Source organism: Aegilops tauschii, chromosome 1, assembly GCF_002575655.3.
Source record: "Aegilops tauschii subsp. strangulata cultivar AL8/78 chromosome 1, Aet v6.0, whole genome shotgun sequence".
Taxonomy (NCBI): Eukaryota; Viridiplantae; Streptophyta; class Magnoliopsida; order Poales; family Poaceae; genus Aegilops; species Aegilops tauschii.
Window position 1 is genome coordinate 433,843,678 of NC_053035.3, and position 27,060 is coordinate 433,870,737.

The 27,060-nt window shown below is 42.1% G+C and overlaps 2 protein-coding genes across 2 annotated transcripts; one reads left to right on the forward strand and one right to left on the reverse strand.

The window, feature by feature from the left end:
* The first annotated feature begins 457 nt into the window (after positions 1 to 457).
* On the forward strand, positions 458 to 6,640 carry LOC109764002 (probable E3 ubiquitin ligase SUD1). The gene is made up of 8 exons (XM_020322876.4): positions 458 to 2,328; positions 2,866 to 3,486; positions 3,569 to 3,750; positions 3,833 to 4,129; positions 5,066 to 5,211; positions 5,317 to 5,450; positions 5,532 to 5,678; positions 5,909 to 6,640. The coding sequence occupies exons 1-8, from the start codon at positions 2,104 to 2,106 to the stop codon at positions 6,275 to 6,277; spliced, it is 2,121 nt and encodes a 706-aa protein (XP_020178465.2). The 5' UTR covers positions 458 to 2,103; the 3' UTR covers positions 6,278 to 6,640.
* Positions 6,641 to 7,605: 965 nt separating this feature from the next.
* LOC109763998 (protein FAR1-RELATED SEQUENCE 3) lies at positions 7,606 to 11,222 on the reverse strand. The gene is made up of 5 exons (XM_020322871.4): positions 11,026 to 11,222; positions 10,767 to 10,880; positions 10,579 to 10,647; positions 10,136 to 10,198; positions 7,606 to 10,032 (listed from the first exon to the last, which is right to left on the reverse strand). The coding sequence occupies exons 2-5, from the start codon at positions 10,830 to 10,832 to the stop codon at positions 7,900 to 7,902; spliced, it is 2,331 nt and encodes a 776-aa protein (XP_020178460.1). The 5' UTR covers positions 10,833 to 10,880; positions 11,026 to 11,222; the 3' UTR covers positions 7,606 to 7,899.
* Between the last annotated feature and the right edge of the window lie 15,838 nt (positions 11,223 to 27,060).

Genomic DNA, 27,060 nt, shown 5'->3' on the forward strand with positions numbered 1-27,060 from the left:
GTAATGTCAAAAATGCTTTTATATTATGCGACAGAGGAAGTATCAAATATTTTATAGGGTTTTCATTTTCACCTCTCTCATTCTCTCTGTTCCGCCCCTCTCTCGAGAGTCTACCCAAGTCACAAGATGTATAGGTTAGGTTCTACCAGGGTTAGTTCCGCCTCGGGTGCAGGCTACCGTCTATTCAAACTTCAATCGCTTTTGTGTTCTCATCTTTTTGCCCTCTAGACCTTCATAAAGTGGGATGGTCTGAAATCTTTGTCACTTTCTTTGAAAGATCCAACGGAGTTAGGGCATAGTGGTGGAGCTGGGAATCAACGTTTAGAGGCCAAATGAGTCGAACATTTGATAAATATGGTTAAATTATACTAAATACTTTCTCCGTTACAAAATAAGTGTCATGGTTCAATGGCAGTTTTTCCTAAATTTTGGGAGGTTAAGAGTATAAACACAAGGACATATATGCGCACATGTGGGATTATGAAGGAAATCTTGGCTCTTGCCAGCTCGTTGCCTCCGCCACCGAGAGAGCCACCAGAGCCAGGGCATATGGTCGGTTTGTGGCTCCAACACTGTTCGGAGTGACTCAATTATAGGAGCTAGCTTGCCATGAAACTTGGCACTCGATTGGCTCCGGCGGTCTAGTGCCTTAAGGGGCAATGTGATTGAACGGTAATCTATTTGCTGAAGTAATTTGCGCCATTTTTAACTAGAATGTCAAACAATATGGATGTGCATTCCATGTGTTCACTTCCCGCACACATTAAAAGTCAACAAAAAAAGTTCACTCCCTAGTCTTAGTAAGTGAAAGTTATGACTTCGTTCAAGCTAGGTGATCGATATGGGAGGAGATGGAAAGGGTGGAAAAAGAAAAGGAACGGATAAGTGGTTGAGAGTTAAGTTGGATGTCAACAACTTGAGGAGCTGACTAGTTTTGAAGACCAGCCATAGGGAAAAAATTATATGTAGGTGGTGTACGGGAGGCAACAAGAATAAATTGAAGTAGGAGGTGGAGTGGCTATGGGCACGACCAAGGTAGTTGGATGTGGAGGACCCATGTAACACATGTGTTTTCTCTTGTTTTAGTCCCCTTTTAAATATATGTGAAAATGGTTTTACTTAATATATATAATATACTTCCAACATTTGGTAGGTAAAAATGGATTCCATCTAGTTTTATAATTAATTCATATAGTTCTGAGATTTGATGATGTATATCATCAAATATAAATGGTTACAGAACATGTAAAATGTTACCATATATATACTCTCTCATTTTTGGTTTAAAAGGCCCACACATATCCCTGAATCGACAAATCCACCAATTTAATACAAATTATACATCACAATAAACATCATTATAAAATATAACATTTAAAGTTTCTATTCTTTTGATATATATATAACTCGTGCTATGTTGGTCAAATCGTTGATCTAAGGATATGCATGGGTCTTTTAAACTGAACAGAAGGTAACCCTATCATACATATTGCCTTATATACTTATATATGCATGGAAAATCTTCATGCATTTAAGAAGTAAATGTAATCCAAAATAAATAAATATGTGTGCGTTCAAGGGAAAAACTCATATAACTTAGACAAATATGATAGATTTACAAGAGATAATATTTATACGAGTATATTGGTGTTGAAAAATAAAACAAAATTCCACTACAAGAATGAAAAACTTGTACTTGTGAACATGCAAATATTTTTACAAAATACATAAAAGAAAAATCATTCATTGATGACAGATGGAACACATGAAAAAACTTTAGAAAGAACGGTTCCATGGAATTTGATGTAATTTATCTTTTTAGGCAGAGTGAGTGATTTTCGAGAAAAAAAACAAGAAGGAAAAGAAAGAGAAAGAGAAGAAATGGAAGGGAAAAAAAAAAGCAGCAGCAGAAGAAGAAGACCAGGAGCTTTCTTGGGCCGGAAGCTGGGAGTGTTGTCCTTTCATTCCTAATCGCGCGAGACAACGGGAAGACTGCAAAGACGGCCCAATCTCCTCTGCTTCCGCCTAAACCCCACTGCCTCTCTCGCCGTGCTCGAGGCGACGGGAAAAGCTTCCTTCGCGGGTGGCAGGCCAAGCCAGCCAATGGCCGCCGACGCCTCTCCGCCGGAGACGGCGCTGTCCGCGGCGAACGGCCCCGGAGACGAGGACGGGGAGGAGGGGGAGGCGGAGCAATGCCGCATCTGCCGCCTCCCGGCCGAGGCGGACCGCCCCCTGCGCCACCCCTGCGCCTGCCGCGGCAGCATCAGGTTCGTCCACGACGACTGCCAGCTCCGGTGGCTCGCCACCCGCCGGGGACCCCGATGCGAGGTATCGCTTCCAGTCACCTCTCCTCGCCCGCCTAGGGTTTCTCCTCTCCCGGCGTCCGTGGCCGCTCTGAATGGTTGCCAAGTTCGTGCTGTTGATGTGGTTGCGCGTGCTTTATTCCGTTCAGGTTCATCTCGTTCGCTGCTAGTTTCAGTCCCATGTGCCACTAACCACTAGATGTCTAGGTGATATGATGCTGCGTGCGTGCTTAGTAAATGTTTTGCCATGATTCCTCACCAAAAATGTCCCCTTTTGCAGTGTGATATATGATCCCCTTCATCATGTTGCTGTGTGCCTGTGACCCACCCTTTGCACAACTAATTTCAACCCCAACTACTGAAAATGTCCCCCTTTGTGATTCTGTGTGCTGACCCTTGTCAATTGCCATTGCCATTGCCATGATTCCTCACTGAAAATGTCCCCCTTTTGCAATGCAATAATTTCTTGTCATATTCTTGCTAGGATTGCGCTTAATTCATCTTCGTGTTCATTTCAATGTGATTTTTTGTGATGTTGATGCGATTGATGGTGTCATTTCAGCTGTGCAACAACGACATCTCCATCCGACCAGTGTACGCTGCAGACGCCCCTGCGAGGCTGCCTGTTTCTGAGTTCATGGCGGGTTTCTCCCACAAACTGATGGACCTGTTGCTCCTCCTTATCTGCCTCGTCCCAGCACTCGTCATGTACCTCATCACCCTCGGGGCATGGCTCTTCGCGCTTGCCAGGTCCTTTGCTCAAGTGCACCATCTGCTGTCCCTCCGCCCCTCTGTCGCCTCCATTGTTGCTCAAACTGCAATTTTCATTTTAAGGCTGCCTGGTATAATTCTCAGAGGTGTCGTAGGTTCTATCCCCTCTGTCGCCTTAATTGTTGCTCAAAGCGCAATATTCATTTTAAGGCTGCCTGGTATATTTCTCAGAGGGGTCGTACGTTCTATTCCTGCTGCCAATTTCTGTCTTAATCTGCTGAGCGCAAAAATATTACACCCGGTGTTCTTTGGCTGGGCGCTTGATATCTGCACTTCAGAAATGTTTGGTGCAACAATGTCCCAGAGGTTCAAGCTTATGCTTGCTTCATCTTTTGCTTCAACTGTTCTTCATTGGTATTTTGGATGCATCTTTTGGCACCTAGGCCTTAGATTCTTCAGACTTCTTGATAAGGTATGTACCATGTTATATCTGTGACCTCATTATGTCAATAGTAAGTTCAGGGTATAATGGGTGCTGATTTTGTTGTCAATAGATACTGAGGCCAGGAATTGCCATTCCCTTTGTCCACTATGAAGCTCATGAACCATTCTACAAATTTTATCTCAAGAAGCTTCATATCCTTTTTGTTGGAATTATCTCTATGGTTTTGGTCATTCTTGTTCCTATTCAAATTGGCGGGCTATTGGTGCCGGAGTTGTTCCCATTTCATATCACGTGAGTATTCTAAATTTATTTTATCTGATGTATCTGCCTGATTTTGAAGACTAACACTTTGTTTTACTGCTGCGATTGGTAGCTACTTCAATTGTGGTGCAAAGGGCATATCATTTTGGCAAGCACCACGAAACTATGTCGATTCAGTTTCTCATGCTCTTCTTCTGAAGTTTCTCATTGATAACACCAAGACACTTGTATACCTTGAGTGGTTAGTGAAGAAGGTAACCCAGTATTCCTTTGTCACTACTGGACATGCTCTAGGCTTGTCAGATTCGTTGAGTATCTGGCCCGATGATGCATCTGGACATGATGAGATTGGGAGTAGTGTCGCACCAGAAGACCAGTATGATAGGATCAATGAAGCTAAGGATGGAAGGTAAACCCCCGTAGTTTTGTTCATTTACGGAATTCCACATGGCACATCATTTTTAGCTTGACACATCTAGTTCCATTTTCTAATGTTATTTATTTCTTACCTTCTTATGATTTCATTGTTCACTGCTTATTTACGAACTTGCGTATTGGTGGATAGGAAGCAATTCTGGGCTTCTGAAATATGTTCTCTTTGCTCATTTTACCTATTCCGGTGAATGTTTCCCTAGTGTGCTCTGCATAGTGGTAATTATTAAGCGATGACACCTTGCCATTTTACACATGATGCTTAAGATAGTCTTTGTGTTTTTTTAATGTCTTAATCATACCATGCTGATCACATATATATCAAACAGCTCCAAAGAAGGTTTTGCGTCTGACATGACTTCCATATCAGCACTATGGATCATGTGAAAAAGGCTCTGTGAGAAACAAGCATTGTTGGATCGTTGGTACTCTAACAATCTTGTTTTGAAGTGTCAAAAGAAACTGTGATGGCAAAGCACCTTGTGGCAGCAATTAACTATTAAAAAATGAATAATTAAGTCAATGATGGTAAGTATTCTAGTTAGGTCTGTGGAAATAGATACATTTCGTTACGAAATAAATAGGTTTAAATAGGAAGATAATGACATGGTTTCTTAGGGAGTTAAAGATCCTGTTCTTAGGGGTCAAGTCGATTTTTCCCTATGAGACACTTTGCCAATCGATCCTGTTCTTAGTGTGTACTCGTCAATTATTCATCGAATGCTCTATACCCGATCTCCAGACCTTTGCCAATCGCTCCGCATGATCTTTTCTCTAATCTCATTGTTTGTTGGCTATACTTGTCTGCTCACTTATTACTTTCACAATTCAGTGCATTGAAGTGTTTGCAAACCAAGAGGTGTTGCTTGCACAACTTTTGAGTGGATACTTACCTTCTTGTACATTGTACCAGGAGATCAGTTGCAGCTGCTACAATCCTAAGTCTGGTGCTTGCATGGTTGACTATTGTGGTATTCAATTTGGCTGTGCTCATTTTTCCAATCTCAATTGGGCATGCCATCACTCGGCTGCCACTAGCAGGTGGACTGAAATCCGATGGTAATGATTGTTCAGAGATGGTCATTTGGATTGTTGTTGGACTTCCTTAAAAACAAGAAAATGTTTTAACCTTGTTTTGGCTTACTTGTCGATATTTTCTCTTAGATATGCTTGCTTTGGCTATTGGGTTTGGCGCCATATCAACTGTTATTGCCGCCTCTAGAGATTCATTTGCCTACATGACTTCTGGGAGAACACACCTTCTAGCCCTGAATCGCTATCTGGTTGTGTTCTTATGGGTGAGCAATTTACTTCAGGTGGTTTCCTTCATGTTTTATTTTCTACTATGCTATAGCTGAATAACTTGTGTCTGCTGTCAGCTTGTCATCGCTCCTTTCCTGACCGGGGTGCTGGTTGATTTATCACTAATATCACCATTCACTGGGCTTGATGATGATGTTCCAGCTGTAGGCCTTTCCTACTATTGGGGCCTGGGGTGTCTATCTCTGAAAATCTGGGGGAAGCAGGTGAGTTCCAAGTCCAACTTCACTTGTCGCTTTCTGACATCTTAACCAATATTATTATCACGTATGAACCGAACTTGACATATTGCTACATGGCACACAAATTGTACTGGTTGTGAAAATCCCACTGCTAAAGTGAATACCAGAAATAACACATTCACATTTTTATTGATTAGGTTATCGTCCGAAAATAGGAAAATAATTTAATTTCTGGGTTTTTTTTTGTCTTGAAGGCTCGTCGGACAAGGGCCAGATGCTTGCGAGCCTATTTCATCGATGAAAGGTGGGGCCCAAAGCTTAATCAGGCAAAGGCAGATTGGGATTCAGGGATCGCGCCAATGTGGTGGTTCTTGCGAGATGTGTGCATGCCTATCGTCGCGAAGCTACTCGCTGCTCTGGGTGTTCCCTATGTGCTTGCCAAGGGGGTCTTCCCAAGATTCGGCTGCTCCGTTGCCATGAACTCGGCGGTGTACCGTTTCGTGTGGCTGGGCAGCCTCGGCTTCTACCTTGCCAAAGCGTTGTGCGCCAAACTCCATGATTCCATCAGGGACGCCCGTTATGTCGTCGGGCAGAGGCTGGAAGATGTCGCCGACGGTAGCTGAAGACTCTTCTTCCCTGAGCACTCTGTTTCCCGTCAGTTAGGGACGATGGAGGATCTGGTGATACTAACAGTTAGCGCGCAAACGCGTTGCGGACATCAACAAACGCAGATGAGATGATGTCATACGGATACATTCCTGGTGAAACTTGTAAATATGGGTGCGATTTTCATTTTCCATGTGGAAGTTACCTGGAGTCGTATCGGTCAGTTCCCGACGAATCGCCAGGATGTAAGGCGACGCTGAATTTGGATAGATATCTGTAAATTTCTACACTTTTTTGCACGACGTTCTCAGGATCGTTGTATGGTCAGCCCCTGACAGGACAGGCTGAGGAGAAACGGGATGGTGCTTGGTTGCCTTGGACATTCTTTTTCGGGAATGCTGCAATGTTTTTTGACCAAAGTAATGCTTGGATTTCTCTCGGGCCTTTCCAGTGCCAGATGTGCTTTGGCACTGTTATCAGACATTCCTCGTGCATCAACTTTCCAGGGCAAACATTCGTGCCAACATGTGAATTGTCACAAATTCAACAGGGGTTTGAAATTTGAAATTACACGCCTTCCAGGCTCGCTGCTTCTTCTCTGCAGCTGTTCGATCAAATTCTGGCGGTAGCTGCTGCCTGTTGATATGGACGTGTAACAAAAAAAATGTGGACAAAATCTCGGTTGATATGCAGCTATTAATGTCTTCGTTTGACGTGTGCAAATGGTACAAAACAAGGGGAGGACATGTCTAACATTTCTTGGCGAAAATGCCGCCAAAATTTTGATTACATCCATATATCAACATATCAACAGCAGTAGCTACGTTTCAACCATAAGCTTTGAGTCCTCATCTCACCAGTTGCATCCAGAAACACAGCAGTTCTCCCCCCACTAGTACACGACGGCATCGCAATGACATCGAAAAGCACAAATTCAGACCAAAAACGTGACCATCCCAAGCTTCACAATGACATCTTAGACTCTTTTCCTGTTCTTCAGAGTGATCTTCTTTGCAACCTTCACAGCAGCCCTTGGTGGAGAAGTAGGGGTTCCTGCTGCCATAGCAAGTTTCAAAAGCAATACACCCATGCTATTATGCATTCAGAAGGAGAGGACCACTATTACACAATTCAAGAGAATTTTTTCTTTGTTTACTTCCTTGTGGTAGGACCGGGGCTGCCTTGTGATTGGCCAGCCCTATTGCTGACAGGAGGGGCAATTTCATACAAGTGTGGGCCCAGACCTCAAAACGCAGGGGAAACTCAAACATGTGCCATTTGATCTAATTGCCAGCCAAACGCGTGCCATTTTATCTAAGCAAAGGAAAGTGTTGCTCCTGAGTCAAGCGCCAAAGAAAAGAGTGCCATTTTATCAAGTTCCTCAATAATGGCCACATTCAGGATACACGACCTGAACGCGACAGAATGTGCTGTCATAGAAGAGGAGGAACAGAAGAAAACACATAGCAGGCAAAAATGTTGGATGGTCAGAGGTATCCAATCCTCATCACTATCGAGTCTCACACAAGACTACCCTACATTTCCTGCAATCTCACCTCTATCATATGCTAAACTGAACATGCTAACTATTCTACTTCGTCCCAGGATAAAGACATCTGTGAACCAAACTCGCCAACTCTCATTTGCTCCACAACACGATCTGATCATCGGCACCCACCAACTTCTCTTGAACCTTGTCCAGTTCGAGCATGAAGCAGCCGCTTTTCGCACTGTCCGCGCATATCCCCTTGCCGATGTCCGCCATTTTACCCAATAGCATCGCACATCTCTTTCTGCCTTCTGTTCTCTTTGAGCATTTCTCCTCGTACTCTTTCAGCCGCTCCTCTCTGAATTCACGGGCCCATCTGGGCACTATGTACCGCGCTGGTATTTCGATGACTCCAAGCTGCGTGAAAACTCTGAATATGTGGCAGCATAAAATCCCATCCCTGGTAAACTTTGCACATTGGCATTTGAATGTGTAGGTGCCAGGTTCAACTAGCACTTCGAAAGAGTTTCTGTCAAACTCAGGGTTCTCGTAGTCGAAGACCTTTTCGAGTCTATACGCTGCTCCACCTTGTATCTCATGTGCATTGAGTGCTGTAGAATAGTATAGCTCTTTCTGTACTCTCAGAAATATTTGCCTTGTGTATATACACGCTGCATGCTTTTCTATTGGCTGCATGGAGAAGTATGCTGGTTCAGTTGCTGACTGCAATGTATCCTCTTCCTCTGTTTTTACTATGCCCTCTTGTATCCTCTCATATTGCTCGATAAACTTCTCGATTCTGTCCTTAGGAAGCACATTGTCTTTGAATAATAAGTTTGACCCCTCACCATGTTCAGCTGACTCGACGAATGGGTAGAAATCTGCCCGGAAATAAACAGGCACCCAGCTTTTCCTTGTTTTCCACATGAGTCGGAGGTACTCGTTTTCACTTGCATCGTATCTCTCAATGAGCACAGCCCATCCCTCTTCAAATTCCTTTTCTGTCAGTGAGTTGTCTACCAAGCTGTGCAGCTCTGCATTCATGTTGCCCCTTGCTGCCATGAAGGCTCCTAGCATTTCCTGTGCTTTTCGCATCACGCTGAACTTGCAAAGCCTGTGCCTTACTTGTGGCATGACCTCTGCAATTGCTTTCACCATACCTTCATCCTGGTCTATTATGATTGTTTTTGGCAGTTTCCCTCTCATCACATGCAAGAAGGTTTGGAACATCCATTTGAAGGTTTCAGCTTTCTGATCTTGTAGCAAGGCACATCCAAACACAAGGATTCGCCCATGATTATTCACTCCAATGATAGGGGTGAAAGGCATATTATGCCTATTAGTGCTATAGGTAGTGCTAAATGATATGAAATCTCCAAAAATCTCATAATCTACTTTCGACCTTGCATCAGTCCAGAAAAGACTCCTAACTATGTTATCTTCATCTTTTTGCATGGTGTAGGAAAATCCTTGGTTCCGCAGCTCCAGTTCTTTGAAGCGCTTCAGTGCGGTTTCAACATCTGAGTTTTCTTTTCTCCATTGGTCGACACACTGTGAGTTGCTCATATCTTTCTCGTTTGATGATGATACATTTCCAAAGTTGCTTCTCATTCTCTGGAAAATATTCATAGCTTTCCTTGGATTTACCCTACTTTGTTGCAGAACTCTTAGAAATAACTTTTCTTCACTTGACAAGTATTTATGATCCAAAAAGAAACTCGTGAGCGATGGGGATGGACATAATGGATGGTTGTGCTCGTGCTTAACTCCTGTGAATTCCCATTGCTCGTTATGGAGCTTCACGATCACCTTTGCTTGGCACTGTGAGCCCAAAACATTAACCTTCCTCTTCCTCTGCAGGTCCTGAGTTGGCTTTAATTTACCACTTCTGTTGCACAGTAGGTGAAACTTCTTTCTCTTGTAATTAGTTCCCCTCCTTGCTGCAAAACCAGTTAGCATAGCATGTGTGCTATAGAAACGCTCTGCATCTTCAAGGGTAGGAAATTTCATTCCAACTTCCGGTGGTCTTGAATTCTCCAATGCCTCGATACTAGGGTAAAAGCATTTTCCTAGTTCAGTATCCAACTCGCTCCCAGAGCTGCTACCTGCATCGCTTCCACTGCTTGTATCATTGCCACACAATTCATGCCCTTCTGTAACATCGTATAATTGGTCTTGTTCTTCAGCGTGCTGCACTATAGAGTCCACCGAGTTGGTTTGTTTATGCAACATATCTGCCAACAGTCCTTGCACAGTTGTGGCAATGCCATTTGATGCATGTTCCTGCAGGCAAGAGAACAATCTCTGTTAAGCCACAATGTAATGCCGTATTGAATTCCACTTGTTTGACAGAGCAGTACTTGTTATGTTCGCTTGGTTTCCATACCTGGTTAATTTCACCAATCGGCTGTAGACCTCCTTCCAGGATTGCTTGTTTGCCAGCGTGTTCCTGTGTAAGTAATCATTTATTTCCTAGTAAAACCAGGCATGAGGGCATTCTAAAAGATATAGTCAGTACAGTAGTGATGTTTTTTAGGGGAAAGGTGTCAAAGCCTAGGTCCTCCCCAGTTTCTACCACCAGAAACCCATAATGTTACCAACTACTACATGTGCTGAGCAGCAGCTCAACCACAGAAGGAAAATATAGTAACGGCGTTGAATACCGTAATCAGTTAATTGCAAATGTCATTGCTTTCCGATCAATTTTACTGTCATGTTATACACGTGAGAGCAAGTCGCCATTTGTTTCCGATAACTGCGTATTTCTCTTGTGCTAGTATATAATCAACAGAGGAATGCACATTGTGATCAGACGCGTTCAGGCGATACCTTTTCGACGCGCAGCCCTGCTCCTGAGTGGCTCGGTTCTAGAACCCGGTCCGGATAGGTCATCACAACCTACACCAATTTCGTGAAAGTTCATTTCCACCTGTGGTTAGATACAGGTTCATACAGTCCAAGATTTTCGGCGATATGCAAGAAAATCCCCAGGCAAATTTATTGGCGACTATACATACTTGTTCGAAATTGGTTGCAGGAGCAGGCCCCGATGTCTGTTCCCCGAAATTGTCTGCTGCCTGCATCCGTGCATCGGCGGCGGCTCACCGTTTCTGATTTGGGAGGTTTGGCAGCTGATAAAAAAAGAAAAGAAGATGGTAGGTGTCAGCAATTGCTCTCATCAAACATCCGCCGCCGCGCTGGCTGCGCGGGGAAGAGGGAGGAGGAGGGGGCTAGATCCGGAATCTCGAGGGCAGACGAGGAGAGAGGGATTGGAACCTGTGTGTGCCCTGAGCGGCTGCGACGTGCGAGGAGACGACGGGAGAAGAGAACGGCGGCGGACGGGGAGAGAGGAGGCGGTGCGGTGCGGTGCGGCGGCCGGCTGCTGGATAGAGAGAGAATCAGATGGGAAGGAGGGGGGAATAGTTCCAGGTGGAAGGTCGAGTGCGCCCCCCGTGTATGCGGTGAACGTCCACCTATTAGTGCATCTTTAACCCTAGCTTAAAGGCTCGCATCTTTTGAGGAGAAACTAAAACTTTCCAAGTAAACCTCCAATAAGTCTTAACTCCCCAAATATTGTCAAAAAAACTCCCCAAAATTTGAGCAGAAGCAGTCTAAATCGATTTTCTGGGTTTTGAACCTTGAACCTCTTGGTTGCAAGCTTATGCAACTAAGCAGTTCACCCATCAGACCGATCTCATGAAAGAGACTAGGCAATGCATTTATACGTCAACACTCCCCCTCACGTGTGGCTCCGATACCATTTAGAAGTGCATGCTCTAGCCAATGCAACCAAAAGATTGATCTATGAGAGAGGGCTAGACATTATACTCCAACAGATACACCGCATCCCCGTCGACCTACTACTCCACCTTTGCTTTGCCCGCCACCACGAGTTTGTCGATGGCTCAAGATACCTCGTCGCCTCGTTTCCTCATGGACGAAAACCGTCAGAGGAACTGGATGTTGTAGAGCACTCGCGCTCAAGCTTTACGGTGGTGGGTTCTCGGCCACACTGGCAGCCTTTCAAACGTCAGAGTGGAGCTGCGGTGGGCTTCCTCGGCGAACCTTGGGCACAACTTGGACGGGAATCACGCTCGTCAACACGTGCATGCCATCCCCTCAACCCCACTTTCCACTTGCAACCTCGACTCATAACAACGCCAGACGTCACGGCTCTCGCCTCCCTTGCCCGCCAAGTGTCCGAAAAATGTACTACATAGATCATTTTCCCTTTCTTGGTTATATTTCCTATTTTCGCAATCAGATTAATCATTCGGCATTGCAATTGCTAGATGAAGAGGGTGAAGATGACAATTATTTTGAGATGACCATTGACGTGATCATTCGGGAGGGGGTGGGGGTGACCGAGATGAGGATCTCAATTAGGCCTCTTTTATATCAAACATAATAGGGCAGAAGGCCATGCCAAGCTTGTCAAGGATTACTCTGTGCCCAATGCAACATAACCGGAGAGTATTTTCAGCAGCTATTCTGGATGCACCGGGGTCTCTTTTGACGCCATTGCAAGAGTTGTTGAGGGTCATGATCCTTGGTTTTCATTGAGAAGGAATGCAGCTAGATAAAGTAGTGCAAGTCCATTGAAGTGTGTCACGGCTCTTTGACTGACTACCATCGATGACTACATCTATATTGGGGAAGATATAATCCTCAAGACGGTTAGAAGATTCACACAATCCGTGATTGATATCTTCAGGCCGGAGTACTTGAGGGTAGCAAATGATGAAGACACCGAGAGGCTCCTGGGTCACAGCGAAGAACAAGGATGGCTAGGGGTGCTGGTTTTAATTGATTGCATGCATTGGACATGGAAGAATTGCCCCGCGGGATGGAAAAGTCGGTACAAAGGGCATTCAAAAAATTCAGTCATCATTCTCAAGGTAGTTGCATCAAAGGATCAATGGATTTAGCTTTCATACTTTGATGTGGCCCTCATAATGACCTTGATGTCCTTTCGGGATCACCATTGTTCAGATGGCTTGTTGCTGGAGATGCACGGCCTTGCAACTATGGTGTCAATGCCCATGAGTACAAGATTAACTACTACTTTGCCTATGGCATCTATCCCACATGGGCATATTTTTAGGAAGTTAAGTTTTAGGGGTTCGGTTAGCTCCATGTTTGTTTTAATTCCTCATATTTGAGGAGGATTTGGGAGAGTTAAAATTTAGGGGTTCTATTAGAGATGCTCTTAAACAAGTAGTGTGCATTTTGTTTCTTTTTCTTCCCTAACAATCAATTCAACTATTCAAGGGATCATAGCTAGGGTGACGATTGAGTATATGCTCATGTGCAAACTGTAAAATCTGAGTAAAAAAACTACAACATACATGTTTTATATATGGGTGCAAAGCCTAATAAAGAGATCTTGCAGGACAAACATAATCCGATCCTCGGGCTCTCGATCTTGCATCAAATCGCACAGAGTTCTGTTCGGTGTGCATCTAGGGTCGCTCGGTTTGGTCGCGACTGTCCTGGCCTCTGTGAGAGACCATCCGTGGCTGGAGTAGTGGCCAAATCTGACCTTGGGTGATGCCCACCGTTGCATATTCAAATAACCTGATTTATCCTAAATTCCATAAATTTGTAAAGAAAATATAAAAAATTGTAGGCGCATATTCACCCCCTCTAGTCAACATATTTAAAATTTCAAACACAAAATTATGAAAGAAGGATGTTTGCCCTCTGATACGTCTCCAACGTATCTATAATTTTTGATTGTTCCATGTTGTTTTATTATCAATCTTGGATGTCTTATAATCATTTTATATCATTTTTTGGTACTAACCTATTGACATAGTGCCAAGTGCCAGCTGCTGTTTTTTCCATGTTTTTTACATCGCAGGAAATCAATATCAGACGAAGTCCAAATGCCCCGAAACTTTACGGAGATTTTTTATGGGCCAGAAGGAAGATATTGGGCCCTGGTTGCACCTGGGGGGAGTCCCGAGGAGGGGACAACCCACCAGGGCGCGCCAGGAGGCCCAGACACGCCCTGGAGGGTTGTGCCCCCCGGACCGCCTCTTTGCTCTATGAATACCCCAAAAATCCCAGAACCCTAGGGGAGTCGACGAAATATTCATCCAGCCGCCGCAGAGTCCAGAACCACCAGATCCAATCTAGACACCATCTCGGATGGGGTTCACCACCTCCCTCTCCGATGATGCATGAGTAGTTCTTTGTAGACCTACGGGTCCGTAGTTAGTAGCTAGATGGCTTCCTCTTTCTCGCTGAATTCTCAATACAATGGTCTCTTGGAGATCCATATGATGTAACTCTTTTTGCGGTGTGTTTGTTGGGATCTGATGAACTTTGAGTTTATGATCAGTCATATCTTTTTATATATCCATGAAAGTTATTTGAGTTTTTTTTTGATCTCTTATATGCATGATCTCTTATAGCCTCGTATTTCTTCTCCGATATTTGGGTTTTGTTTGGCCAACTTGATGTATTTATCTTGCAATGGGAAGAGGTGCCCGGTAGTGGGTTCGATCTTACGGTGCTTGATCCCAGTGACAGAAAGGGAAACGACACGTATGTATCGTTGCTACTAAGGATAAAACGATGGGGTCTATCTCTACATAGATAGATCTTGTCTACATCATGTCATCGTTCTTATTGCATTACTCCGTTTTTCCATGAACTTAATACACTAGATGCATGCTGGATAGCGGTCGATGTGTGGAGTAATAGTAGTAGATGCAGGCAGGAGTCGGTCTACTAATCTTGGACGTGATGCCTATGTAATGATCATTGCCTGAATATCATCATAATTATTTGAGGTTCTATTAATTGCCCAACAGTAATTTGTTTACCCACCATTTGCTATCGTTCTCGAGAGAGGCCACTAGTGAAATCTACGGCCCCCGGGTCTTCTTTCTCATATATTTGCTTTGCGATCTATTTTATCTGCTCTTTTTATTTGGATCTATTAAACCAAAAATACAAAAATACTTTGCTGCACTTTATTTTATTTGCGATCTATTATTTCAATCTATTACAATTTTCTCTCGTCTCCGTGCCAATTTCTGGCGCCGTTACCCGAAAGGGATTGACAACCCCTTTAACACGTCGGGTTGCGAGTGGCTGTTATTTGTGTGCAGGGGTTGTTTACGTTGTGTTGCTTGGTTCTCCTACTAGTTCGATAACCTTGGTTTCATATCTGAGGGCCACTGTGCTCCATCATCCCTTCCTCTTTAGGGAAATACCGATGTAGCTTCAAGCGACATCAAAAGGAATTTCTGGCGCCGTTGCCGGGGAGGATCTTCAACATAACCAGGTTCCTAATCACAAATCTCATCTCCTCGCATTTTACATTATTTGCCATTTGCCTCTCATTTTCATCTCCCCCATTTCACAAAAAATTGTCATTTCATTCGCTCTCTTTTCCGTTCGCCGTTTTTTTACCGGATCTATTTTTGAGTGCAATCTTGTTGTGTGGTCATCATGACTCAAGAGAACACCAAGTTATGTGATTTCTCAAATACCAACAACAATGATTTTATTGGCACTCCGATTGCTCCTCCCGCCACTAGTGCGGAGTCTTGTGATATTAATACAGCTTTGCTGAATCTTGTTATGAAAGATCAATTTTCCGGTACTCGTAATGAGGATGTCGCGTCCCATCTTAATACCTTCGTGGAATTATGTGATATGCAAAAGAAAAAAGATGTGGACAATGATGTGGTGAAGATGAATTTATTTCCGTTTTCTTTGCGTGATTCTGCAAAAAATTGGTTCTCTTCTTTGCCTCGCAATAGTATCGATTCTTGGAATAAGTGCAAAGATGCTTTTATCACTAACTATTTTTCGCCCGCAAAAATTATTTCCCTTAGAACCCAGATCATGTATTTCAAGCAACCTGAGCATGAGCATGTTGCACAATCTTGGGAAAGGATGAAAATGATGCTAAGGAATTGCCCAACTCATGGTTAAATCTTTGGATGATCATACAAATTTTTTATGCAGGGTTGAATTATGTTTCTCGTAATCTTTTAGATTCCGCCGCGGGTGGTACTTTTGGGTGAAGCCACCAAATTGCTTGATAATATCATGGCAAATTATTCACAATGGAATACCAAATGAGCTCCTACTAGTAAAAAAAAGTTAATTCAGTTGAAGAAATTTCTTCTTTGAGTGATAAAGTTGATGCTCTTATGAAATTGGTTGCTAGTAAAAGTGCTCCTATTGATTTTAATGGTATGCCTTTGTCTACTTTGATTGAGCAAAATAGTGATGCCATAGATGTGAATTTTATCTCTCGCAATAATTTCAATAACAATGCTTATAGAGGTAATTTTAATCCTAGGCCTTTTCCTAGTAATTCCTCTAATAATTATGGTAATTCCTATGGAAATCAATCTTACAATAATAATAGGAACACCTCTGATCTTGAGAATAATATCAAAGAGTTTATCAACACACAAAAGTTTTCAACACTTCCATAGAAGAAAAGTTGAATAAGATTGATGATTTGTCTAGAAGTGTTGATATAATTGCTCTTGATGTTGAAAATCTCAAGTTGAAAATTTTTGTGCCTAAAGTTGATGAATCAATTAAAACTGTTTATGTTTCTATGGATGAAAGTAAGAAAAGAACCGCTATGCTTAGAGCTAAAAGAGAATTTTTAGAAAAAGCGTTCTCTAGTGATTACTTTCGTAAAAGTGATGAAGATCTTAAAATGATTGGTGTTTCTTCCATTGATTCCTTGTTTAGTAAAGTTAAAATTGATGAAAAAGGGACTGGAGAAGAGTCAACTTTAGGTAGAAGGCGTCCCAATATTTCGGAGGGTGAAAATCTTGTTGAGAAAATTGATGAAAGTGGGTTTGGAGAGGTCAAAACTTTAGCTAGTGATGCACCCACTCTTTTGGATTACAAAGACTTTAATTATGATATTTGCTCTTTGATTGATTGTATTTCTTTGTTGCAATCCATGCTAAATTCACCCCATGCTTATGAACAAAATAAAGCTTTTACTAAACATATTGTTGATGCTATGATGAAAGCTTTGGAAAAAAATTGGAATTAGAAGTATCAATTCCTAGAAAATTGCATGATGAATGGGAACCTACTATCAAAGTCAAGATTAAAAATTATGAGTGTTTTGCTTTGTGTGACTTGGGTGCTAGTGTTTCTATAATTCTAAAATCTTTTTGTGATGTGTTTGGTCTTACCAATCTTGAAGAATGTTCCTTGAATTTGCACTTGGCGGATTCTACTATTAAAAAGCCTATGGGAAGAATTAATGATGTTCTTATTCTTGCAAATAGGAATTATGTGCCCATAGATTTTATTGTTCTTGATATTGATTGCAATCCGTCTTGTCCTATTATTCTTGGTAGACCTTTTTACGCACTATCGGTGCCGTGATTGATATGAAAGAAGGCAATATTAAGTTCCAATTTCCTTTGAGGAAGGGTATGGAACACTTTCCTAGAACAAAAATTAGGCCACCATATGAATCAATCATGAGGGAATCTTATGGATCTCGAACCAAAGATGACAAAACTTAGATCCTTGTCTTACGCCTAGCTAAGGGCGTAAACCTATAGCGCTTGTTGGGAGGCAACCCAATGAATAAAATTTATTTTTGCTTTTTGCTTTCTGTTTTTGTGTGTTTGCACAATTATGCCTCTGGTATGATTTTGTTTTTTGTGTTTTAATTAGTATTTGTGCCAAGTAAAGCCTTTAGGATCTTCTTGGGTGATAGTTGTTTGATCTTGCTGAAAAACAGAAACTTATGCAGTCACGAAAACAATTGTTAAAAATCACCAAAACATGATAAAATGACAATTCTTTTTGCAGTAGATCAATATACAAATTACCCTGGTTATCCTAATTTTTCGGAATTTTTGGAGTTACAGAAGTATTCGAAAGTATCAGATTGCTACAGACTGTTCTGTTTTGACAGATTTTGTTTTCTTTGTGTTGTGTGCTTATTTTGATGGCTCTATGGTTTTCTTTGATGAGTTTTTGCCATAGAAAAATTGGAATACAGTAGATATAATACAAAAACAAAATATGAATTGGTTTGATACAGTACTTATAGTAGTGGTTGGCTTTCTTATACTAACGGGTCTCACGAAGATTTTGTTGAGTTTTGTGTGATTGAAGTTTTCAAGTTTTGGGTTATCTTACGATGGATGAAAGAAGGATAGAAGAGCCTAAGCTTGGGGATGCCCCGGCATCCCAAGCTATTATCCAAGAATGAGCAACCAACTAAGCAGGGATGCCCCCGAGTGGCATCCCCTCTTTCTTCTAACGACTATCGGTATTTTACTCGAAGCTATATTTTTATTCGTCACATGATATGTGTTTTGCTTGGAGCGTCTTGTATGATATGAGTCTTTGCTTGTTTTATTTTGTGTTTTAAGTCATCAATCCTTGCTGGACACACTTATTTGAGAGAGACAAAATTATATCATGACTTATTAGAATTGCTCTCTATGCTTCACTTAAATCTTTTATGAGCTAGGACTTGCTCTATTGCTTCACTTATATCTTTTTGAGCACGGTGTGCTTAGTATTTTTGAAGAATGCTCTCTTGCTTCACTTAGATTTATTTGAGAGTTAGTAAAATTTTAAAGAAATCCTCTCTTTCTTCACTTAAATTATTTTGAGAGAAAGAAAAAAATATGCTCTTGATCTTCACTTATACTTGTTTGAGCTTATGAAAAGCAACACATAAAAATTAGTCCCAAAGTGATAGATATCCAAGAAGGATAAGTAAAAAAATGTCATGAAGATCATTGGACAAAATAAACTTGATTCTTAGTAATAGTTTTGAGATATGATGATGAGTAATTATGCTTTAGTAAGAATATTGGTGTTAAGGTTTGTGATTCCCTATTGCATGCACGAAAGTCAATAGTTATGCAATGAAATTATATCCTACTTGTGATGCATTATTCGGTGTTAATTATGCTTAATGCTTGCTTATGAGATTATTCGTTTCTTGGTTGGTCGCTTCTCAATCTTTTTGCTAGCCTTCATTTTGCACCAAGTATGATCTCTACTTGTGCATCCAAAATCCTTTAAACCAGTTTTGCTACATGAGTCCACTATATCTACCTATATGCGGTATTCTTTTGTCGTTCTAAGCAAATTTGTATGTGTCATCTCTAATTTTCAAATAAACTTCTCTTTTGTGTATTTATTTCGCTCGCGGAACGGTAACGGGTGGCTAATATTTTCCATGTTGGATGTGTTATTCCCACGATGAGTGTTTATTCACATGCCATTGCACGAGAGTAAGGCAAAGGTTTTAGGGATGCCCAGTCCCGAAATGCAAAAATGAATTTACTTTATGTTGTCAAATAATAAATTCCTTGGAAAGTGATGGTATGGAGGGCAACCGTGGATACGGCTAGCCATGGAAAGTGAAAGAATGGTGGAAAAAAGAATAAACTTTATTTTCTATTTGGGAACCGCCTATGGCATATCTAGCATGGAAAGTGTTCGTAACTCTAAGTCGTTTTCGTTGGTGGGATGGATACACCTCCCAAAATGTTTTTATCTCTAATTTTTGCTTTGAGTTCTGGCACCTCTACAAATCCCTACTTCCCTCTGCGAAGGGCCTTTCTTTCACTTTATGCAATTTTTATTTTTGAATTTGAGTCTCCATCTTCTCTTATAAAAGCGCCAACTAAAAGGCAATATGATTGTACTTAAGTATTGGGTGTAGCTAATATTCGAGTGTGTTTCATGAATGGATCAATGTTTGAGCATGATGGGCTAGAGATAACTTATTTTAGCATTGATATTTTGAAAGACATGGTTGTTTGTTGATATGCTTGAGTATCTAAATTATTATGTCAAAACTAGACTGTTGCTTTGAATCACATAAAAGTTCAATTGTCCATGCTATAAAGAAAAGAATATGATATGACATGATAAACAGCACTCCAAATCAAAAATTCTGTTTTTATCACTTACCTACTCGAGGACGAGCAGGAGTTAAGCTTGGGGATGCTGATACGTCTCCAACGTATCTATAATTTTTGATTGTTCCATGCTGTTTTATTATCAATCTTGGATGTTTTGTAATCATTTTATAGTCATTTTATATCATTTTTTGGTACTAACCTATTGACTTAGTGCCAAGTGCCAGTTGCTGTTTTTTTACATCGCAGGAAATCAATATCAGACGAAGTCCAAATGCCCTGAAACTTTACGGAGAATTTTTATGGGCCAGAAAGAAGATATTGGGTCCTAGTTGCACCTAGGGGAATCTCGAGGAGGGGACAACCCACCAGGGCGCGCCAGGAGGCCCAGGCGCGCCCTGGTGGGCTGTGCCCACCTTGGGGGCCCCCCGGACCGCCTCTTTGCTCTATAAATACCCCCAAAATCCCAGAACCCTAGGGGAGTTGACGAAATATTCATCCAGTCGTCGCAGAGTCCAGAACCACCAGATCCAATCTAGACACCATCTCGGATGGGGTTCACCACCTCCATTGGTACCTCTCTGATGATGCGCGAGTAGTACTTTGTAGACCTACGGGTCCGTAGTTAGTAGCTAGATGGCTTCCTCTCTCCCGCTGAATTCTCAATACAATGGTCTCTTGGAGATCCATATGATGTAACTCTTTTTGCGGTGTGTTTGTTGGGATCTGATGAACTTTGAGTATATGATCAGTCATATCTTTTTATATATCCATGAAAGTTATTTGAGTTTTTTGGTCTCTTATATGCATGATCTCTTATAGCCTCGTATTTCTTCTCCGATATTTGTGTTTTGTTTGGCCAACTTGATGTATTTATCTTGCAATGGGAAGAGGTGCCCGGTAGTGGGTTCGATCTTACGGTGTTTGGTCCCAGTGACAGAAAGGGAAACGACATGTATGTATCGTTGCTACTAAGGATAAAACGATGGGGTATATCTCTACATAGATAGATCTTGTCTACATCATGTCATCGTTCTTATTGCATTACTCCGTTTTTCCATGAACTTAATACACTAGATGCATGTTGGATAGCGGTCGATGTGTGGAGTAATAGTAGTAGATGCAGGCAGGAGTCGGTCTACTAATCTTGGACGTGATGCCTATGTAATGATCATTGCCTGGATATCGTCATAATTATTTGAGGTTCTATCAATTGCCCAACAGTAATTTGTTTACCCACCGTTTGCTATCTTTCTCGAGAGAGGCCACTAGTGAAATCTACGGCCCCCGGGTCTTCTTTCTCATATATTTGCTTTGCGATCTATTTTATCTGCTCTTTTTATTTAGATCTATTAAACCAAAAATACAAAAATATTTTGCTGCACTTTATTTTATTTGTGATCTATTATTTCAACCTATTACAATTTTCTCCCGTCTCCGTGCCAATTTCTGGCGTCGTTACCCGAAAGGGATTGACAACCCCTTTAACACGTGGGTTGCGAGTGGCTGTTATTTGTGTGCAGAAGCTGTTTACGTTATGTTGCTTGGTTCTCCTACTGGTTCGATAACCTTGGTTTCATATGGGAAATACCTACCGCCGCTGTGCTGCATCATCCCTTCCTTTTTGGGGAAATACCGACGTAGCTTCAAGCGACATCATCCTCCAACATGTGAATTAAAAAGAAGTGTCTTATTCTCTGGACTGGCTCTGGCATGATGCTTGCTTACATGTTCAATACCCACATCCACTAGTAGAAAAGGGGGCTTTTGTCCCGGTTGGTAAGGGCCTTTAGTCCCGGTTTTTGAACCGGGACTAAAGGGTCGTTACTAATGCCTCCCCCTAAAGGCCGCGGCCACGTGGAGCTCCACCTTTAGTCCCGGTTGGTGTTACCAACCGGGACTAAAGGAAATTTTATGGTTTTTTTTTTGAAATTTTTTTTTGCGAATTTTATTTTAACTTTTTTTTTTATTTTCAAATTTCTAAATTATTTTAACCTCTAATCTCTAATCACCACCCCTCATCACTGCTCAATTTATCCTCTAATCTCTAATCACCCCTCGTCATTCCAAATCATCTAACTTCCCGGACGGTCACCCATCCTCTCACTACTCCAGCCTAAGCACGCTTAACTTCCGGGTTCTATTCTCCCTCGTTTCCAAGTCTGCACTTGTTGTTTTCCTGACAATAGTAAGATGTCAATTCTATTAACCCTCAGGAATTTAGCTTGAGCATGAAGTGACACATTTCACTGTTTGAGTTTGAAACTATTGTTTTAAAAAAACAATAATTATTTAGTAACACTAATATTTCTGGAATAATTAGTTTGACCATTGTTTGACCACAGTTTGACCAGATTTGACCAAAATTCAAAAAAACTGAAATAATTATTTAATAACACTAATATTCTAGAATAATTAGTTTGACCATTGTTTGACCACAATTTGAAATTTTTTGAATTTTTTTGCCTCTCTAGATCTTAAAAGCCCCGTAACTTTTTTCTGTTAGGTTTTTGAGGATTTTGAAAATGATGTAACTTTTCGAGTAGATGATTTTTCATATAAAAAACTTTTTCATCCGAGTTCGTATGCAAAAGTTATGCCCATTTTAAGAAATTCCAGAGAGATTTTGCAAATAAAGTCGAAATTCATATTTGTTAATTTTCCCAACAACTAGACCACATATCACATGGGAAACTTATTTTATTTTAATTTTTTGACATTTCCATCATTTTCTTTTATTTTTTCTAAAACTGAAAAGGCGGTCCACTGGGGGGGGGTAGAGTTTGAAAATGGGCCCTTTAGTACCGGTTCGTGCCATGAACCGGTACTAATGCCTCAAAGCCCATTAGTACCGGTTGGTGCCACCAACCGGTACTAATGGGCATCGCACCCTTTAGTCCCGGTTCGTGGCACCAACCGGGACTAAAGGGCCCAGGTGAACCGGGACTAATGCCTTAGCCGCACGAACCGGGACCAATGTTCACATTAGTCCCGGTTCGTGACTGAACCGGGACTAATGTGAATATTGCCCTGTGACGAAAGCCCTATTTTGTACTAGTGATCTCTTCAATTATGCAAAAGACACTAACATGATAGTTCCCTTTGTCTTGCAAAATGAATTCTTGGATGATCTATTTCATTTACATCGCACAAATAATTTATTTAGATGTAATATCTTTGTTTTCATATTTCTACTTCTGAAGAAAAGAATTCATTGGGTACCTAGAGCTACATTTGGGGCAATGGTAGGTGTCGGTGCATAATACTAGCGTAACCTCGGTAGATCATCTAGCCTTAGGCCTTGCTTACATTTGTGACAAGGCCTAGGATTTACATGAGTCCGGATCGGTTACGGGCGGGTGGAGATCCTTTGAGATCTCCAGGATAGCATTACTTGATCGCCTAGTAGATATCCACATCCTAAGAAGACCGCCACCGAAAAGAGGGCCTAGGCCGCATCGTGCGTTGATGGGCTAATGGCCGGCCCACCAGGCTGACTTTTGATTCGCTTATGTACCTATCTATGCATGGCACCGTCCATAGGTTTTCAACGGTGAAGTCCAAGCATAAGTTTTTTCTGGTTGTTGCTTCATGATCGATTGAAGATCAGGAATTTATTAGCTAGAAATAATTTGATCTTGTAGTCATACAATCGTAAACCTCACCTCTACCTATTAGTTAGGTAGAACTGCACGCACGAGTCAGTTCACCCAAAAGCTCAAGCTCCCCCTCACGTGTGGCTCACTTAGGTCTAAACGTGGACCGAAAGTGGATTGCAATTTAACTGTGCCAGCCGGGTTGCTTCGATACCATGTAGAGCTGCACGCATCAACCAGTTCACCCAAAAGCTCAAGCTGGTGGACAAATGTAGGTGACTGAAACTTCTTTTGGTATAAGCCAACTCCCCTTCCTCCCTTTCGTCTTCCTCATTGTGTCAGAGACACTATCCAACACAGGCCTAACCCACGGTCGGCGGTGTTACCGCACACGCCTCGACCTTTTCAATTCGCCTCCTGCATCACTCTATTGCTTCCCCGGTCATCCTAAGCCTCATCCTTCTCCAGCGCAGGTGATCGGACCCCGTCCTGCACCCGCACCCGTGAATCTTCTTCCTCTTCATTGCTAGTGACATCGCGACATCTCTGTCTCCGGCTAGTAGCGGCGCCCCTGTCTCGACCTTTGAACTCCATGTCACCTCGTCTTCTTCTCCTAGGAAAATGGACCTATACCCCCAGCCATTTTCAGGCCTACGAATAACAAATGCGACATTTATTTCTTTGCTTTTGGAAGAGTTGCCGCAAGATAAAGATAAGATGGTCTAAGAAAATGACATAAACAAAGTGTTAGTTTGCCACATTGTGGTATTAGACTTTTTTTCTTTGCAATTGTAATACTAGAGTATTAATAAAAATTTATAACATATCAAAGTCCTAGCAAGTTACTAGTCTAGTAGTCTAATAAATGACTAACCATGCGTAAACATTCCCCATTTTCACCTAGGGGCTAGCCCTAGCCCTAGCGCCGTCGCCTTTCCACGGTGCACCCAGCCAGCCTCCCCTCCTCGGTTCCTCCCTCACGTGTGGCTCACTCAGGTCTAAACGTGGACCGAAAGTGGATTGCAATTTAACTATGCCAGCCGGGATGCTTCGATACCATGTAGAGCTACACGCATCAGCCAGTTCACCCAAAAGCTCAAGCTGATGGACAAAGGTGGATTATGCATTTATACGTCAACAAGTTCGAGCATAGTTCCACCTATGCTCAACTCGTTTTTTTGTATGTAGGTGACTGAAACTTATTTTGGTATAAGCCAACTCCCCTTCCTCCCTTTCGTCTTCCTCATTGTGCCAGAGACACCCTCCAACACAGGCCTAACCGCCGGCCCACGGTCGGCGGTGTTACCGCACACGCCTCGACCTTTTCAAGTCGCCTCCTGCATCACTTTGTTGCTTCCCCGGTCATCCTAAGCCTCATCCTTGTCTGGCGCAGGTGATCGGACCCCGTCTTGCACCCGCACCCGTGAATCTTCTTCCTCTTCATTTCCAGTGACATCGCGACATCTCTGTCTCCGGCTAGTAGCGTCGCCCCTGTCTCGACCTTTGAACTCCATGCCGCCTCGTCTTCTTCTCCTAGGAAAATGGACCTATACCCCCAGCCATTTTGAGGCCTATGAATAGCAAATGCGACATTTATTTCTTTGCTTTTGGAAGAGTTGCCGCAAGAGAAAGATAAGACGGGCTAAGAAAATGACATAAACAAAGTGTTAGCTTGCCATATTGTGGTATTAGACTCATTTTTCCTCGCAATTGTAATATAGAGAGTATTTATAAAAATTTACAACATATCAAAGTCCTACTCCCTCCTTTCCGGTTTATAGGGCTCAATTCAAAAATCTCACCAACCAAGGTAGATGATGAGTGGTGGAATACTTTTTGTAATTTGCAAAAGCACCCAATTAATGCTCTTGTTTTCCTCAAAAATTTATGTTTATTATTGTATTAATTGTAATGCATGCATGCATAAAGTACATGCATTGGTCAATTTTCTCTTAATACTTGCACGCAATTATTTAATGCATCTTGAAATCTAACTTTGTCACTAGTAGAAAACTGGGCTTTGGTCACAGGGCAATATTCACATTAGTCCCGGTTCAGTCACGAACCGGGACTAATGTGAGCATTGGTCCCGGTTCGTGCGGCCAGGGGCCTGCTGGGCCTCGTGGGGGCATTGGTCCCGGTTGGTGGGACAAACCGGACCAATGGGCCACGCTCCTGGCCCACCACCCTTTAGTCCCGGTTCATACCACAAACCGGGACTAAAGGGCTGGTCCTAGTTGCGGCCAGTGTTTAGTCCCACCTCGTCAACCGAAGGGCGCTCACACCAGTTTATAAGCCCTTCCCTCTATGCCTTGTTGAGCTTCTCTTAAAGTGAAAATAGATGCCCTTATACAGGGAATTTCACCTAAATTCACAGTAAATTTCATAGAAATTTACTATGAATTTAGGTTTAATTTTCTCTATAAGTGCATCTATGTTCATTTTTTATATTTATAAAATAAATAAACCTTAATAAAATAAATAAAACTAAATAAACCTTAATAAAATAAAATAAACTATAGTAACTACAATAAATAAACCTTAATAAATTAAGTAAAAATAGCAGTAGTAAAATAAATAAAAATAGCAGCAGTAAAATAAATAAAAATAAAATAATTAAAGTAAAATACATAAGTAATTAGAAATAAATAAATAAGTTTTTTGTTGTAAGTAGAAACAAAACAAAACAAATAAAGCAAAAGAGAAAAAAAAACAGAGGAAAAAATTATGCCACCTAGTGGGCCACCACGGCCTGAATACGACTAGAAACCCTTACATGGGCCAGGATTCAGGCCCGCAGAAGGCCCAGTAGGCCCTCAGGCAAATAGTGACAGAATAGGCCCGTAAGCCTGCATTTGAGAGGAGCTCGAAGTGGTCAGCGCAGCTGCGCTTATAAACCACTGTCGAAGCCTCTCGGCTAGCGAGGTGGGAATAAACATCCCACCGCACCGCGCCAGTTCCAGCACAAGGCCTTTGGTCCCGGTTGGTGCCACCAACCGGGACTAAAGGGGGCATTGGTCCCGGTTCATGGCACCAACCGGGACCAAAGGCCTTTAGTCCCTGTTGGTGCCACGAACCGGGACCACTGAGTTCCCTATATATACCCCATCGCCACAGCAGAGCACTCCACAGTGCTCTGTTTTTTCTGGCCGGCGAGGGAAGGGCATTTGGGTGCTCTAGCTCACCTCCTATGCACATGAGGTGTTCGATAAAATGTCTGAGCCACACTAGTTAATCTTTGTCCTCTCGAAACTCGACCTCCGAGCTCCATTTTCCCCGAGATTTGTCTAGGTTTAGCGGTCCGTCACGTCCCGTCCCCGTCTTCACCGCCGTCGATCGCCCGCGCCGATCTCGTCGCCAGCACCACCGTGGTGAGCCTCTTGTTCTTATCTTCTTTCTGAAAGGAAAAAATTCTTACTTTAGATAGTTACTTGTCTAATTTTGTTACTTTTATTATTCCTTCTTATTACATAGTGCGATGGTTTTGGTATCCGCCCCCGTCGGCCCTCGTCCTGTCTATGATTCGGATGTGGTATATATTATATTTTTATAACTATTTGGTTCATTTATTGTTTATGACAAATATACCGACCAACATGACATAGATTTTATTTATCTAGGAGGTGGTTGAACCGGAAATTCTAACCGACCCTATTGTCGAGAGGTTAAATTTAGTTGAAGAAGAAAACAATTATTTGAAGGAAAAAAAAAATTGAGGAGGAGAAGATGATATTGGAGTTGCATGTTGCGGATGTCGTCGATGATCACAAGATCAAGATGGATGCAATGCGCTTGAAGATTAGAAAGATTAGAAA